Source organism: Cynocephalus volans, chromosome 18 (assembly GCF_027409185.1).
Source record: "Cynocephalus volans isolate mCynVol1 chromosome 18, mCynVol1.pri, whole genome shotgun sequence".
In the NCBI taxonomy this organism is placed as follows: Eukaryota; Metazoa; Chordata; class Mammalia; order Dermoptera; family Cynocephalidae; genus Cynocephalus; species Cynocephalus volans.
Window position 1 is genome coordinate 5,351,944 of NC_084477.1, and position 17,570 is coordinate 5,369,513.

The window sequence follows — 17,570 nt, forward strand, 5'->3', positions numbered from 1 at the left end:
AAGAAAAAGTGATTATACATACTGTATGAAATCACTTCTGACAAATTACATGATGAATAATAACCATCACCAGATTAATACTTGCTAGGGAGAAATTAAAGGCAAAAGGAATAGATATCATGACATGGGCAGTGTTTGAAAAGTAGTAACAAACTGGAATACAGAGTTGAGTTGAACCTAGCTTAAACATTGCTATAATAGAGTAATATTGAGCAAGATGTGTTCTATAAAGTAAACAAAACAACGGTGTTACGTTTTTTTACAAAGTGGACTTACAGCTTGTCCCTTAAGTGCTGTGTTGTTATCATATTCCAATGTGTGTTTATGAACTCATTTAGCAAGTGTCTACTGCGTATCTCCCATATGCAAGGCAATATGCGGGCCTAAGGATATATAAAAAGAAAAACCACAACTTCTGCCCAGTGAGTTTCTAGTCTCACCGACAAACTGAGGCATTTACTGTAGGCTCCCTTGTCGTCTTTACCTTTTTTAAAAATTGTCTGTCAAAATCCTACTACAGGTCAATCTAACTGCCTCTCTTCTCTGCCCTGGATTGGTTATCTCAACTGGTGAAAATCCCACAGCCTTGCAGATGGCACCGCTGTACACTCAGAGCCTTCAGTGTCCAGAATTGTTCTTTCAGTGCTTTCTAGCAGACCTCCGATGCCTTCCTCTCTCTTCCGTTTATCCAGCGTTCAACAGATATTAACTGGAGGGACTGGGGATGTGGTAGTCTGATGACCGATGCAATTCCCTTGTGAAGCTCACAGAGTAGTGAAAGAGTTAGACATTAAACAAATACTTTTATAAATGAATGTTTAATTATCATTATGATAAAGCCATGAAGGTTTGGTGTCGGGGGGGACCATGGCCGGAGCATAGAGGGCGAGGGGCAGAGTAGTAGGGAATGAGTTTGGAGAAATTGAAGAAGTATTCAGGAACCAAATTATTAATGGCCTTAAAAGCCATGTGAAGAATTTTAAAATTTTATCCAAAAAGTGATAGGAAGCCATTTGGACAGTGTCATGATGCCATTTGTATTTGAGAAAAATCACTTTGTCAGTAGATTGCAAGGAGAACCGGAATAGATGCCCGGAGATCAGGTGGGAGGTGATCACAGTAGTCCAGGTGGGAGGTGACGGTGTCTTGGAACCATTTTTCAAGGACTATTTCAAATTACTTTTATTCTCCTCAAGTTCTCTACCATACCCCTTTCCCCTCATTCTCAGCAGACAGCCTTACTTACCTAACAAAGAAAATTGAAGCCATTAGGTGATAACCGCCTCTATCTTCCCCCTCACCTCTGCCTTAAATTTCACCCACATCCAAACATCCAAACCCTATCAGAATGGAGAAGGCTTAATCCTAATCCTTTCACCTTCCCGGGGGTCCCCTCCCCTTTCCCCACCTCAGGGAGCTCAGTTCATTTGTCCCTCCTCTCTTGTGAATCTTCAGCCTTTCCTTCACTCTAGCCTCTTTCTTCTAATCTTGTGGTTCTCAATCTTTGCTATGCAAGAAATTCTAAAAGTCTCATTGCCCAAACGGCACCCCAAACCAATTACATTAGGACCCAGGTGTCGGTATTTTTTAAAGTTGCCCAGGTGATTCCATTGTGCAGCCGAGGTTAGAAAGCACTTTAGTAATCCCATACCCCTCCTTACTGTTTCTCTTAATAGTCGAGTTTCTTGAAAGATTTGTCCATGCATGTTGTCTTTATTTTCTCACCTCCCATTTACTTTTTGGCCTGCTGCGTTTTAGCTTCTGTGCCCACAGCTGGTGACATTACCATTGTTATGTTCACTGAAGACCTCCTCATGCAGTATTTAGCAAATTTTTCTTTTTTGCTCTTTTTCTCCTTAAAAGGCTCTCTTTCCATTATTTCTCTGCATCTATATTTTGGATTTGGGAGAATGATAATGTGTGCCTTTTAGGTTACTCTGAGTTCAAAGTGTGTTTGAGACAATGAAGGAGACACGTCCAGGAAGCAGCTTGGTACAAGGTTCTGTAGTTTAGCAGACAGCTACAGATGTAGGTATCTTTGGCACTATTGTGGCTTTAATTCCATACATATGGTATTGATTTCTAAATCTTTCACTCTCTCCTGAGATCCCAAACCAGCTTTCCTTTCCATCTTTCCTATCCCAGTGGAGCCCCTATTCATCCAGTTTCCCAACACAGAAATCTTCTCATCCTTGTCTTCTCCCTCACCCCACGCATCTCATCATCACCAAGTTGTAGAGATTGAGGCCCCTAAGCATTTTACATTGCCCTGTCTCTCCATCCCACTGCTGCCCATATCTCACCCTTGGATGGTTCCTACAGCCCCTGTGGTGTCCTTGCCTCCAGTCTCAGCTCTTTCCCATCTGTCCTCTAAACCACAGCCAGGACAGTCTTTCATAAACGAACGTCTCAATATGCCACTCTCTTGCTCTAAAATCCTTTCATGTATCCCTGCAACCTTGGATAAAACTTAGGATCCTGTGGCGTAACGTGAAGACTCTGTATTATCCTCTCTTATCAGCTCTCCAGTCTCATTTCCTTTCATTTCTCCTCCTTGCTTCCCCCCAATACTGACCTTATACTTCCCCAAACCTGCAAACGAGAAAGTCCGCAGTACTGTTTTTTCATTTCAGGATGTTGCTTGTGCTTTGCTCCCTGCCTAGACAAATCTTCTCTGCCATCTTTAACTGATTCTTCACAGTTCTTCTTGATAACCACCTCCTCTTACAGCTTGCCAAAGCTAAACTGAGATCCTCCTCGATGAGCTCTCATAACTCAATTTATTGCACATTTTTGTTGATTAGTCTGCTTCCCCTAATTCACTGTGAGTCGCTTGCATGTATAGTCTGTTAACATCCTTATTGCTTGGCACATTCCTCCCACATAAAATGTGCTTAAAATGTAATTGTTGAATGAATGAATGAATGAATGAATACAAAAATGAATGAAATATGAGCAAAAGAAAACCCTGTGCCATTGGAAAGGTATGACTAACATGCCGAGAATCCAGAGGGTCAGAACTCATCCCTGTCTGCAACAGATCATGGAAGGCTTTGTGGAGAAAGTGGCATTTTAAGTGAGCTTCAAAGAATAGGTAGGGTTTAGAAATGCAGAGTATGGGGGAAGGAATGCTGCCTATAGCCAACCCAAATAAGGAAGTAAAGTTGCAAACTGAGAACTGAGCGTTTATGAGAGAGAATGACAAAGACCACCTATCGTTCACACCTAGATTTTTGTTTCATGGGTTGTTTAGTGGAAACCATTTATCTTGCTGAGTAGTTCTACTATCTAAAAATATGTTGATGAAAAGGAGAAAAAAAAATTTTTTTTAAAGGAAAAATAATAAGTAAATAAATAATAAAAATATGTTGATGAGAGTTCCTGATAAGAAAGGAGAGGGGAAGGCTGAAATGTGCCTGGCACATTTCCAGGTGCTTTCATATGTAACAGAACCTTTCTCTTATGTGGACAATTATTTCATGAATAAGGATGGCAGCAGAAGTACAGTGCATTTCTGAGCCTGAGTCACTTAAGTTTACTGGGGGTATGTGCTGTCCTAAACAAAGATGCATGAATAAAAGCTGACAGTGGTCCCAGAACTGAGGCAAGTGCTGTCAGGAAATGGCAGAGGGTGGCTTTGGAGTAAAAGGATTTAGGGTTGAATCCAACTTGACCTTTCTGTGACCTTCAACAATTCAGTTAACCTCTCTAAGTTTCAGAGGAGTAAGGAATAAAGTTGATAATACTTATTTCAAGGAATTGTTAGGCTTAAATGAGATAATGTTTTGAAAATATCTAACATAATACCTGGATTGCAGCGGGCATTTAATAAATTTTAGCTTGTGGCTATTATCATTCCTATTTCAGAGAAAGGGAGAAGTAGCCTTATTAGGTAGATTTCTTGGTCCTTCATGTGTGTAAAAGCAGACAGACTTGCATATAAAGCCCAGCTTTACCTTTGATTAATTAGCTTGAATGAACTTGGACAAGTTATTTAGTTTTCTGAATCTCATTTTTTCATAATTTCTTCTCTAAGGGGATTTAAAGAGAGAATGTGTATCACACTGCCTAGCACAGAAATGTAGTCTAGTGGAGAGAGTGACCTATTAGTCATAATATTGTAAGTGCTAGGTAGTTAAAGTTTGTGCTGAACAAGCATCCTGCTTTTCTAACAGGAGGAATACTTGCGAGACTTTTAGATTTTCTTTCTTTTTGTGCTTTTTCTTTTTTTTTTTTCTAAAACAAACAAAAAAAAATTCCGTTTGTGTGGGAAGCTGTAGGAAAGCAGGTGCCTTTCACCTAGACAGGTTTGAATCATTCCCCTGTAAACAGTACTTGCTGTGAGTTTGTATGCTGTCTTCAGTAATGGTCCTTGGTTGCACTGAGCCACTCAGATTTGTTAGTTCATTCAGTCATTCATCTTATATTTGTTGAGCACCTGCCATGGTCCACATATTTTCTCAGTTGGTTCCTTTCAAAATAGCCCACTGGTAGAAACTTTAATTCTTGTGTCTCTTGTATAGGGAGTGCCTCTTCACACCATGTTCAGTGCACTAGGGGCTGCTTTGCAGAAATTTCCATCAAGCTTTCCCAACCTGGGTGTCCTTGTCTCTTCCTTGCCCCTGTCAAAGTTTAAAAGACATACCTGATGTCAGCGCCCTGGACATCCAGCAGTGTTGCAGCTGTGTCTGTGTTACTTCGGATTCTGCAGCAGATGTTGGGTGGAGAAGCTCCTGCAGTGTAATGTTGACTTCCAGATGGTGGGCATGGGGAAAAAGAAGGCATGACAATGGGAGGGGAGGCCTCAGGAAGTGGGTGACAGGAGGCAGCAGACAGGTAGTGGGCAGAGAAAAGACGTGACGGGTGGCAGAGGGAGGAAGTCACAAGGAAGAGGAGAGATATGTTACATGCTTTTAATAGAAACTGACTCAGAATTTACAATTAGCAAAATAAATGTCTGTATAGTTACTTCAAAAAACCACACAATGTTAATATGTTTACCATCAGATATATCTCCACATACATAATATTTGATTTTTAGTAGATGGTGATTAAAGTTTGTTGCTGATGTATGGTTCCAGAAAAGCTATAATTACACAGTCATGATATGTATACTCATGAACTTGAATTTTTAAATTAAGGAAATTAAATTGATATTTTTGATTTGTTACATTTAACTTCTTTTGACCCTTAATTTTAGATTCAGATTGTGTAATGTACAAGGATACTTTGTAGTTTGTTATTAGTGAAGCTAATTTTATGTGTAAATTAGATTTATAGACAATCTTTTGATGATAAAGACATGTAAACAACCATAAGTCAAATATAGCAATTCTCTACAATCCCTAGAAGAGTTCATTAATACATCTGCCTACATTAGAAAATAGCTACCAGGGCTCATTGTTTTCATATAACTTTAGCTAGTTATATAATTCAAAGGCAGACACCTATCTTGATTTTATTGATGTAAAGTTCTTACTTTACCAAAACTTTGGTTCAGTGTTGATTTTCATCACAAAATTTTAGTCATTGATTTCATTTGTAAAACTGAATTCACTCCATGTCAGTGTACAACAATTTCAAATATCACTGTATTTGCATTTACCAGTTACCAGTTCTTGTTTTAACAGATAAGAATTGCTAGGTATCCCTATATGTTTTGCTCTGGGTTAAGGTAGCATTTCTTCTTCATTTTCAAATTGCTAATATAGGTAAGAAATTAAGAGCCTAGAAAAGTTTGACTTCTTGGAGCAGAGCAAAACATAATTGCAAACAAAAAGCAATAAAGGATAAGCCTAAGATCTAAAAAGCATTTCTAATCCTGAGAAGAAAAACTAAGAATCTGATATCCATAGAGTCCCTCAGAAAAGTTATTTATTCTAATTATTTATTCATTCATCAAACGTTTGGTGCCTCTTGAAGAACATGCCTTTGGGGACCTTCTGGTGGAATGAGGAAACAAACAAACAACTGAAAATAGTGGGATGAGTACTGTGATAAAAGAGTACAGAGTTTGGGGAATGGTGAAGGAATACTTGTATATACTGAGGTGGTTGTAGGAGCACATGCCAGAGTGCTTGCTATTCAAGACATCAAACCACCAGTACCGCGTGAGCAACAATCAATGACATGACTGTTCCAGTGCCCATTAGCTAAATATCAACACTGAGTATGTGAAGGGGCACCTAACTTGTCCTGGGAACTGGGGGTCTAGGAAGGCTTCCTGGAGGAGAGGAGATAATGGCTGAGTTAAGTCCTGTAGGAGGAATAGGGGGGAGCTAGATAATGGGAGGGCAGATGGGATTTTACCAACAAAGGGAACTGCATTGTTGGTGTTGGGGTAAGAGGAGTGGGAGTCACAGCAGACCAGTAGCTCTCTCCAAAGATACCTTCCTCTCTAATGCTTACAATCAATCCTTTTATGCCCTCCATAAAAGGAGGGAGAAGGTTTTAAGAGTTATCTGATTCCTCCACACCTCTGAAATTTACTTATGGCAATTTGTTCCATAACTTGCTTGGGTGTCTGGTATCTGTCACCTTAGGGTTTCATCCAAAACTTGGATTTTTGTCATCTTGGTATACATTTTCCAAAGTGAGATTAGAGACCAGGGGAATGAACACAAGGGAAATACATATTTCAAATCATGGGGATAGATGAGTTGAGGAGGTGGGCAAATGAACATACCCAATCCACAGAGAAATGAATTATAGACAGAGCCCAGTAGCTATTAATTCAAGAAATTTTAAGTATTTATTTTGTCAAATGACATTATTGTTTAGGATTTCTGCTTCCTCTTACAGATGTTGATCCTGACTCAGAATATTGCCCAACTGGAGGCCCAGGTGGAAAAGGTTACAAGGGATAAGAATTCAGCTATTAATCAACTAGAGGAAATTCAAAACCAGCTCGCTTCTCAGGAAATGGATGTCACAAAGGTACAAAAAGAGATTTTAGTTAACAGTTAAGTAAATGTTTTCTTTGAAAAAAAAAAAAATGTCTTAATATACAAAGCAATTACTGTTATCAGGAAGAAGTTTGGAGTAGAAAAATTTTGTCATTTCAGGAATAATAAGAGTCCACCTAATGGCCATTCGGCACATATTTACTTACTGTATGTAGGCTCTTTCCTGGATATGGCAAATACAAAGATGAATTAGACACAAATAATGTCCTTGAAGAGCTTAAGGGTTAAGTGGCAGAGACAGACTTGTAAATAAGAGTTATATTACTTTAATTATGGAATATGTGATAAAACTTTTACTTCTAAATTAGTTAATTAGGGGTGATTTTTTTGGCCATAGATAGCATAGGGTTGTTCTTCACGATAACCGTCAATGATTTTTTTTTCCCTTTGGCTGCTGGCTGCTATGAGGTTCCAAACGCTTGACCTTAGTGTTATAACACTGCTGCTGTTGTAGTGAACTAACCAGCCAGCCCTATAACTGTCAAAGACATATATTTACAACGTGAAAAGATGCCTAACATAAAAAATCCTCCACCTTCCATTCCTTTTCAGACCTGGTTTCTGAAGTCAATATTCTAAAACGATAAGTTCTTATTTTATTGGTGCTTAAATTTGTACTTTAAAATGCCACAGTGTCTTTGCTACGGGCGTCACTAACATGTGAACCAAGAACTAAAATAATGGTCTTAACTGGCTGCAATTAACATGTAAGGTGCATATTTTAAGAAGTACTAGAAGTCCATCTAGATATCAATAATCAATTGCTTTAAAACTAAGAAACGAAATATGAGAATGTATAACATAATAAATGAAATCAATTTATATTTCACCACTAAATATACATATAATTTGTTTGAAATACTTACCCTTTCCGTATTGCCTTTTACCCCTCAATATATTTTCCTAAATTCTGATGCATTTTTAATGCCATTTTTTGCTCTATGCTTTAGTAATTAAAATGAATTTTAACTTATGTATTTTAGGCAAAGGAGCCATTTTCTCCCCTTTGTATCCTTGAATTTCTGTGATTTTCTGTTTGCTTTCTAAAATTCAAGCTAACTAACACAGGACTTTCAGAACCTCATATTTTCCAATATACCTAATGTGTTTGTGTGGAGGCAGGGGTGGAAGTAAGGGGACTGGTGCCAAGGGATAGAAATGCTTAACCAAAATTTATGGATGAGACAGTTTTCAGTCCATTATAGGGAGAAAACTTTCTGATGAAATGTGGTACAGTAAAGAGTAAGTTCTCTGTCTCTAGAACTTTCCAAAAGGCCTCAAGCATTGGAATAATGATTTGACCAAATGACCTTGAGGTTGCTTGGAACCCTGAAATAATATAATTCTAGTTCATTTTAAATTGTTGATTTATTTTAGATAGAATTTAAGTGTTATGGATAAATTTAGTAAATGCTAAACTGAAAATAGTAAGAGAAAGGAACTTTAAAAGTAAAATTAAGGGACAGGATAATTTTGAATAAGATCTGATGCTTAGACATTTATTGCATAATAAGTTTGTATTGGTGTTGGGTTTTAAACATCCTGGTTATGTAATTATTATTTTCTGATATTATCAATTTGGCTTTTTTCCCATTTCATTCAGATGTAAATCAAGTAGATCAGAATAGTAAAGAAGTGAGAAAGAAAATGAATTAGGTCCCCTCTAATTTTTTTCTAAAATGCTTAATTTAAAATTTTTATTTAGCCTTAAAATGAATAGCTTTTGTAAATTTGTAATTTTTGAAAGTGGAAAGAATCAACTCTTACACATTGAAGACATTTGAATTTCAAGTCGAATTTTTAGTAATTTCATTCTTGTTCTAGGTTTCTGAAGGCTACTGGGGAGAAACTTACTTTTTTTCTGCAACGGCACTATAAGTTTTGAACTCAGATTAGTTTATTTTCTTAACTATTTTCATCTGAATGTAGGAAATGCATATAAATTTTATACCTTAGTATATTCTGATACCTCAGTAATGATGAAACTAATCTCTAAAGTTTCCAAAGTCGTCATTTTTGGAGAAATACCAAAATTAAAAAGTTTCAAGCAAATATAACCTTTAGCTAATATATGATTTTTAAAAATCCGTGTTTGTACATTAGAAGCAGACTTAGCAGACTTGTGTATTAATGGATCTGTCTACAGGTTCTTAGTTATCTCAAAAGGTCCATAATTTCTTTATTTAAATTTATCTGCTAATTGCATTTTCCAAATATATTTCTGTGGAGGCCGTGGATTGGGAGGGGGGGGAACAAAATGTATACAGGATGATACACAACACTTTTTAGATATTGTGTGTATTCATTGTTTAATGATATATTAAAATTATTTCACTTAAATATATATTTTTTCTTTTATGTTGAATGTTAGTTATAAGTGCAGAGTGTGCTTAGTTCCAGTCTTTGACTTTTGCCAGAAGAATCTTCCTTAACTTGAATACATAGTATTGTGCATAATAAGATTGACATTATATACAAAGCTTACAGTAAATACCGGCTACTACACACCTAAATATCAATAATATAGTCTATTAGCAGAGAGAAAATTTTAAAATAAATGTCCTTAAATAAAAGCTTAATTGGTGAAATCTTTAAAGAAAAATTTCAGAGTGAGTATTTAATCATAACAATTTGAGTGAATAATAACGTAGCTTACCATTTTAATTACTAATTTTACCTAGTTGAAATTTGCATGATAGTGCATTTTGGTTGATAATATGCAATTGAAACTATTATTTTACATAAAATAATCTTGGGCACATTACTTAAATTCTTTAGTTATGTATTTCTTTATTTATAATTTGAAATTGTTAGACTCAATAATTCCTGATATTGCCTCCAAATCTTAACAGGCTATATTGAACATTCTAACAGAAAATGCCATTCTTAGAAAAGTTCTTTTGTATTTTATCTATATGACCTCTAGGGGGCACCAAAAGATCTAATTGCAGGTATCTCTTGGCAGATTCCAGCAGCTATTGATCTAGTTTTTACAATCCAACAGGTGTGTGGAGAAATGCGCTATCAGCTGAATAAAACCAAAATGGAGAAGGACGAGGCAGAAAAGGAGCACAGAGAGTACAAAGCAAAAACTAAAAGGGATCTTGAAATTAAAGATCAGGTAAGAGATGACACAAGTGTAACTGCAGCAATTAAAGATACAGCTAACGTACTTTCTGAAGTCGATGTGGTTTTATTCCTAAGTAATTTATTTCTATTAAATTGTTTCTAACTAATGGAACGATCCAGTATATACTGTTAAAAGAATTGCATTTATAGTTATCTAAAATTATCACCTTTCACATGAAATAGTGAGAATACAACTGCATGCATATAAAATGCCATTCTGACAGGTCATAAATATACATTTGGATATGTGTATCTATTACTTACAAAAGAAAAAAAAATGTTCTAATGCACAGTTTGAACCTAAAATATACATACGTAAAGTTCTTGAAAGATGCCAACTTGAATCCAATTTTAAATGAAATAGTTTAAAATTTGTAAGATGAGATGAGTTGATATGTAAATATGTCAATCAAATTGATTGTTGGCAGAGTGATACCAGTTTTAACTAAGATAACCATGAATACGTTTGCTCAGAAAGCCTAAATACAGTGACATTAAAATGCTGCTTGCTTCAATTTAAGTTTGAACAGATGTTTTATGTAATATCTTTGTGAAGATCATGTAGATACTCCAATTTTAATTGACAACATGCATAAAGTTTTTAGAGAGGCAGTTCTAATAGGCTGACTTTTGATTTTCTTTTTTTACGTTATAGTACAGGACACTGAAGGCTTGTATTCTTTATGTTCAGTGAAAGCGGGTTTAATCTATTCAATTAAAATAAGATTGAGTTTGTTAGTGTCAGTATTTAAAAGAATTCACTGCAGTTTAGAAGTAAGTAGCTCGAAGTAAATTTATTTCAGATACATTTCTAGTCCAAGACTCTTTATTATATTTTCTAACACTTTCCCTTTCAACCCATTCAACTCTTTATGATGGATGACACAAGAAGGTTGGGAGAAGTATTGAAAATGAAAGTGATAGCAAGACTTAGAACAGAAAGTTTTTCAAGTCATAACCAAAATGTTCAGTACCAAATTAAAATCCAGACAACCAAAATAAAATTTTGCTTTTGTACCACTATATTCAAGATGTTATAATGAGTTTCAAACTTTTAAAATATTTTTTCATTATTAACACGTACAAATAATCAAACTATTTTATTTCATCCAGTTGGGGGCGTGCCTGATAGTAAAATGGAAATTCCTTTCTATCAGGGACTGAAGGATAGAAGGGACTGATGGCTAAGTCAAACACAGAGAACTTTCCTTTCCTGATGTATTATATTTTTTAAAAAAGGTATTTATATTGGCTTGTTCACTAGCATTATTATATACCTTTTGCCAGCATAATATTTTGGACTAACTGGAAAAATATAGCAGGAAAGAGTCTCTGCGTTATTGAAAATTTCATTATAATGTTTGAGAGGGAAAAAAACACTGTAGGGAAAATAAGAGTATAATATCACTTTTAAATGAATAACCAGTTTAAAAGTATTTGCATTATTTGTCTTTTAGCACTGTGTCTCATTTTAATTAACCGGTAATGGTATAGAAACTAAAGTTGCAGGATTTTAAAGGAGTAGTTTTCAATTTTAAACATTTCCTGATAGTAGTAAAACATTAACAGTTTTCATAATGATTTTCAGTGATATTTTAGATAGAGATGTGCCTTTTTAGAAGGTTATTGCATTAGGAATAAAACCTCTGCACAGTTAGAAGATGTTTGTGATATGACATGCTTGTTACCATTTTTTCTTGGGCAGAATGTGAGGAAATCTTATAGGTACCCTTTGTATCATTTTTGTATTGAACACAGTTTCAGAAAAGAAAGTACTAGTGTCTCATTCCATGGATGAGTTGGAGTAGCAAAGCAGCAGTTGTTCTGTGGTCTTTCAGCCATGACCTGACCTTCTGTTTAGAAGACCAAAGAGCTACTTTGCTTGGCCACCATCTGCACTCGAGAGAAATTTACATTTAACTTTTAAAAGCTGAGCACGTTGAGCATTTATCTGAAATACCTATAATAATATAAAGCATTTTTAGCTTTTCAAGCATTATATGATATATAATCATTACAAGTCAGAAAAACAGGAAGGCTGTCTCTAGGTTTGCAAACAAGATGTTCATAATATAGTCATTTGATTCATATTTTAGTTCATCTGACCACTTGATACATTTTTAAAGTAGGTGGGAAACTGTGACATTAGAATGTGGTGAGAACAAGAGCTTTTTTGATCTATACAAAATAGAGCAAATGGTTGACCACCAAAATAATTTTCCTTGTGACCTGAGCCTTGACTCTGGCATAGTTAGAAGGCGAGGTTAGGAGAGTAACAATGGCAGTCTCTTCTAGCACTTTCTTCTTTTCTTTTGTATATTGTGTCAGGAACCGATGGGTGGATTATCTTCCCGTCAGCTCCTTTGTATCTCTTCAGCTTAGAGAGCTCCTGTCAGCCTCCGAGGGGGCTCATGGTACCCGCCCCCACCCCAAAAGACATTTGTCATGGAGGAGAATGAGAAATCTGTGTCTTTACTTTTATTATGTACACACACACACACCCCATCATGGAAATTTAAAAACATTAAAAACATTACCCACGTGAGGGTAATGCAAATATTGTCATGAATCTCCAACTTTTCCATCACTGAAAATGTTCATCATTTTGCCCATCCTATTTCAAATATCTCACGTTTTTTCTCTCAGCCCTCTGTCTTCATTTCTTTCTTCTTCATCTCCTTTGTCATCTTTTTCTCTCTTCTCTTCTCTGTCTTCTAACTCCACCTCTTCTCCTTTTGCAGAAGTATTTCAAACGGATCTTAGACATTATGCTATTCCACCCATAAATACTCATGTGCATCTATGCAGAGTATTTTTTTTTTACATAATCCCTATGTCATTTGCACACCTAACAATATTAGCAATAATTCCTTAATATCAAACAATTCCCAGCTCATATTCAAATTTATTTGTCTCAAAAATGCTTGTTTTACAGTTGGTTCATTTGAATCGGGAAAACAGGTATGTTTTTGTAAGAATGCTATGGTATTACCGTCTTTTTTAATGGGAAATAAAGGGAAATCTTAGCAAAATTTCAACTTTCTTTGTGGTCTATTAAATTTATGCATAATGTTTTGATTTTGCTTTACATTTATAGAATACCTCATCATCATTCTAAAGAAATGTGAATTAACCTTGTAGCAAACTATTTGAGGGAAATGACTATCATGCAGCATTCCTGATCCTCATATCCCAAAATACAGAAATAATTTCAGAGCCTTGTAGTTAAGATTTAGGAATGCTTCAGGAAGCCCTGGAATTACAGGGGTTAGCTGACCTGAAATGGATAACACGTAAGTGGAATTTTCTTTGTCAACCTCCATTTGGGTAGATGAATCTCAGAAGATGATTCTTTAGAGCCTCTAACCTTTGATCAGGGCCCAGAGCAAAGTGAAAACACAGGGCCCTTTGTTCAGAAAGTGGGAAAGAAGTGATATTTAAGGTACTAAAATAGAAAACTTTTTTCTTTCTTCTTCAGTCTTTTTCTCTTTCTCTCATGACCGGTAAAGGTGTTTTTTATTTGCTATTCAATGCCAGGCTTCCTCTAGTGCAGGGATGCTCATGGGGGAGTGTAGTCCCCCACAGGAACCCCATGACTGGGCCTGCATATGTGGTCCATCAGCTTCTGAGTTCTCCCTTCCACCAGCCGCAGGACCTACACACCATGCCCCAGTGGGGAGCAGGGAGTCAGGCGACCTCTAAGATTGCAACCTCCACACTGAGACATACTTGGTACCTGGATCAGGGTTGGGCAAGAGGCTCTGCACTGAGTGCACTGAGTGTGCTGTGGTGCTGGCAGCCTGGGGCAGGGATGGTCACCTCCACGTCCTGCTCTGAGATGTCAGGGGAACACACATTCACCCACCCCTCTCTGGGCTCAAATCCAGGCTCCTGCCAGGGGCAAAGGACAGAAGCAGAACACATGTCTCCCCCACTGACACGACCCAGTCCCCCTCTGGGAGGAGGGCAGCAACAGTAGCAAGGCAGGGACAGGAAAGAAGTAGAGAAGTGCTCCAGGCTGCAGTGAGGCAGGAGAAGGACAAGACTACACATCTGGGCTGAGACTCCATCGTCCCGTGAGGCTGCACTTACAAAACTCAAATCCAAGATAAAGTCATTAAGAATTTCAAGACATCAACCACACAGCATTAAACTGCGAGAGCAGTACACTTCTAAACAGTGACTACGTGACTGCACTGATCACATACCTGTGAAGCTTCCGTGACTATTGGGATAGGCAGAGATTTGATATGCTAATGCATATATATGAGAGTACTTCAAAAAATGGAATTAAAAGATAGTACGAATCTTTCCATGAACTTTTTGAAGACCGCTGGTATAAACTCCCACTTTCATGTACAGACATGTATGCATATTTAATGTGCCCATATACCCTGTATCCATAAAAGAGGGTTAGGCAACTATAGCACACAAACCAAATTTGGCCTGCTGTCTGTTTTTGCAAATAAAAGTTGATCAGAACTCAGCCAGACCCATTCATTTATGTATTGCCTGTTGCTGCTTTCCTGCTACAACAGCAGAGTTGAGGAGTTGGCACAGACCATAGAGCCCACAAAGCCTAAAACATTTACTATATGACCCTTTACAGAAAAAGTTTGCCAACCCCTGCCCTAAGTATAGAAATACAACTGTATTTTTAAAGTTTTCTCTGCCTTGCTAGAATGCAGAGCTTTGAGTTTGAAGACCCTCCAACCTTAAATTATAACTGAATGGTTTTAGAGTCTCAGGCAGCACAAAACAAAAGTGCCAAATCCCTGGTCTCCTAATCACCTACTGGCATTGCCAAGTAAGTATATCCCTGGAAGTCATTGTCTTATTAGTGGCCCATGGCTTAATAATGGCTTGAATGGGAGTATAAATACAGTACTGTTTTATATTTACAAATTTGTTTCTAGGTTAGTACCAATTTTATTTTTCAGAGATAAGAGAACTGACATAGAAAGCTCTTCTTACCAGTACTGTTATAAGTTATAACTTTGGAGTTGTGGCTACTATTGAGTAGGAAACATAACTTATCCTAATGGAGTAATCAATGCAAATATTTAAGGGTAGAGAACATATGCAAAAGAAATAGATTAGGAAATTCTGGCTGGAGTCCAGTCCAGCCACAAAAAAAGAAAAAAGAAAAATTTGGCTGCAAAAATTAGGGCAAACAAAGGATTTGAGTGTTGCTCATATCTACAATAGTATGATTCAGCACTTCAATACTGACATTAATCATAGAGCATTTCAACACAGGAATTATTTCCTACATTCAATTGACTGGATTAATTAGGATTAATCCAGTTGATTAAAATGGAAGAAGGGCATCTATTTTGTGATGAGAGGAAGCCCCGCAAGTCCTATAAGTCAAGGCCAGAGAAATATACAAGCAAAAGAAAACTTGAAGAATTGTACTTTTTTACCTAGAGAAGACTGAAACATTGCTTCACTGTCTTCATAGATTTGATAGATTGTTTCGAGGAGAAAGTTAAACACCTGATCTTGATCTTTAATATGGAAAGAACAAGAACAAAGCGATTTAATCACAGCAACTGGAAATCACAACAGCCTGAAATAAGAATTTTCCGACAGTTAGAAGATTGAAATAGATCGCGGCAATAGACCATGGAACTTTCTTCCCTGATATTTTTAATTTTAAGTAGTAGCCCCAATATGATTTACTTGAAGACCCAGCTAGTGGACCTCTGAGGCCTGCTGTCTTCTGTTTGATTCTGGAAACGTCCTAGAAATAGATTGCAGTATGTTAAAAGTAACAGCGGTTGTTAGTCTTTTCTACTTCAAGCTTAGCACCTACGCATTAAAGGAAAATCCCGTTCAGTTCTACTCTCTGCTTCGTGTCTATAAAGCTATATATTCTCTTCAGAAGGCTTTTGGGGAATATGCTAAGATAATGGACAAGTTCTCGAGAGCTAGACTTCAGGGACTTATCCAACTACCACCTGCATGCGGTCTCACTTCCCTCTCTAAAAAATGACTGGGAGAGGGGCCACTTGGGCATGCCTTTGGCACATGTAATCACTCGGTCCTGGTGATGACAGCGTTGCTCTCCAGTGTTCTTCACACCCTCTGTCAGTGCTGTATGCTTAGCACATTCCTGTCCTGGCTGCTCACTCAGGCAACAGCAGTTCCAGGGAGCTTGTCTTACCCAGACCAGGATATTAGACACTGTGGGGGTAATAACTAGAAGACCCAGGTCCTGCCCTTAGGGAGTTTATATTCTAGTTGAGGAGGCAGAGTACACATTCGAACATGCCTTAAGATTACTTGCGAAGCAGCTTATTGACAAGTGCAAATTAATGTAGTGTGAACTTCATGCTGGCTACAGCCCATGAGAGGGAGAATCTGGTTCCATGTGTGTGATGCAATAAAGCTTTTTTTATAGCATCTTCTCTAAGTATGCCCTAAAGCATTGTTCAGCATACTTAGATAAATTTGTGTTCTTATCACAGCCTAACCAAGAATTGTGAGAAAATTCTTCAGCCTGGCGTATGTCTAATAAATCAGCCTCTTTTGTTCTTGTCCTGGATGGTGCTTGAATGGGACAAATAGGATTTATTGGATTATGCAAATAATTTAGAATATCTCTGTTTAATAAATGTCTTAAATTATTGAACTTATTGCTTTTCTAAAACACCATGCCAAATTAGTTTCTTCATTTTAAATCCTAATTATGTTAGTAAATTTACAACATTAGCAGTAAGAAAGGAAGTTTTTTTTTTTTTGTTTGTTTTTTATACAAAGGAACAATTCCAAGTAAATCCAGTGAATAATACCAAATTGGAGATCCTTGGGGCATTTAGCATTTAGTAAGTTTAGTAATGATTAAGGCGGTTGTTTTCGGTGGCAGTACCTCATTCATAGAAACACTGTCTGTAAATTTATGTGCTCAAAAAAGAGTCTATTCTTACCTGTCATTTTATTTTCCAGCAAAGATAATAATGCTATTCACCATAATAATCTATTTTTAAAGATCAAATATATCAGAAGAAACAATATATCTGAAAATAACATTTTATGGCCATTTAGGAAGTAGCACAAATAAGAAACAAAGCCAGCCCACTTAGAAATAACATGCCTATGGGATAAACATTTAGAAATAAATGTTTTCCTTTGGATAGGAATATAAAACTGTAAACTGAACTCAAGGAATACTTTTGTGTTTTAAGGAACTCATAGGGTTCAATCTGCTACTGGCTCTAAAGAAATATAATTTCCACTATATTTTCAATTTCACTGGATGATATATATTTCAGTCCTTTAAAACTTTTTTGCATGTTTATTTTGACTTGAAAAGTTGGCTCATCATGCCAACCTGCCAGCCTTGCAGAGTGTCTTCCCAGGTACTAAGTCTGCAATTCTGGTAGCTACCAGGTGGTAGGAGTTCTTTGAATGTTTCCTTGCAGGCCAGCAAGCTAAGAGGCATTAGACATAGGACAGCTGCATATGCTTTAT

The 17,570-nt window shown here is 36.8% G+C and overlaps 1 protein-coding gene across 1 annotated transcript in view; it reads left to right on the forward strand.

Moving 5' to 3' along the window:
* Positions 1-17,570, forward strand: part of SDCCAG8 (SHH signaling and ciliogenesis regulator SDCCAG8) — a 209,818-nt gene that overhangs the window by 53,512 nt on the left and 138,736 nt on the right. Inside the window, exons 11-12 of the mRNA XM_063082814.1 lie at positions 6,802-6,936; positions 9,970-10,086. Coding sequence (XP_062938884.1) covers positions 6,802-6,936; positions 9,970-10,086 — 252 coding nt within the window. The remainder of the gene's footprint in view (positions 1-6,801; positions 6,937-9,969; positions 10,087-17,570) is intronic.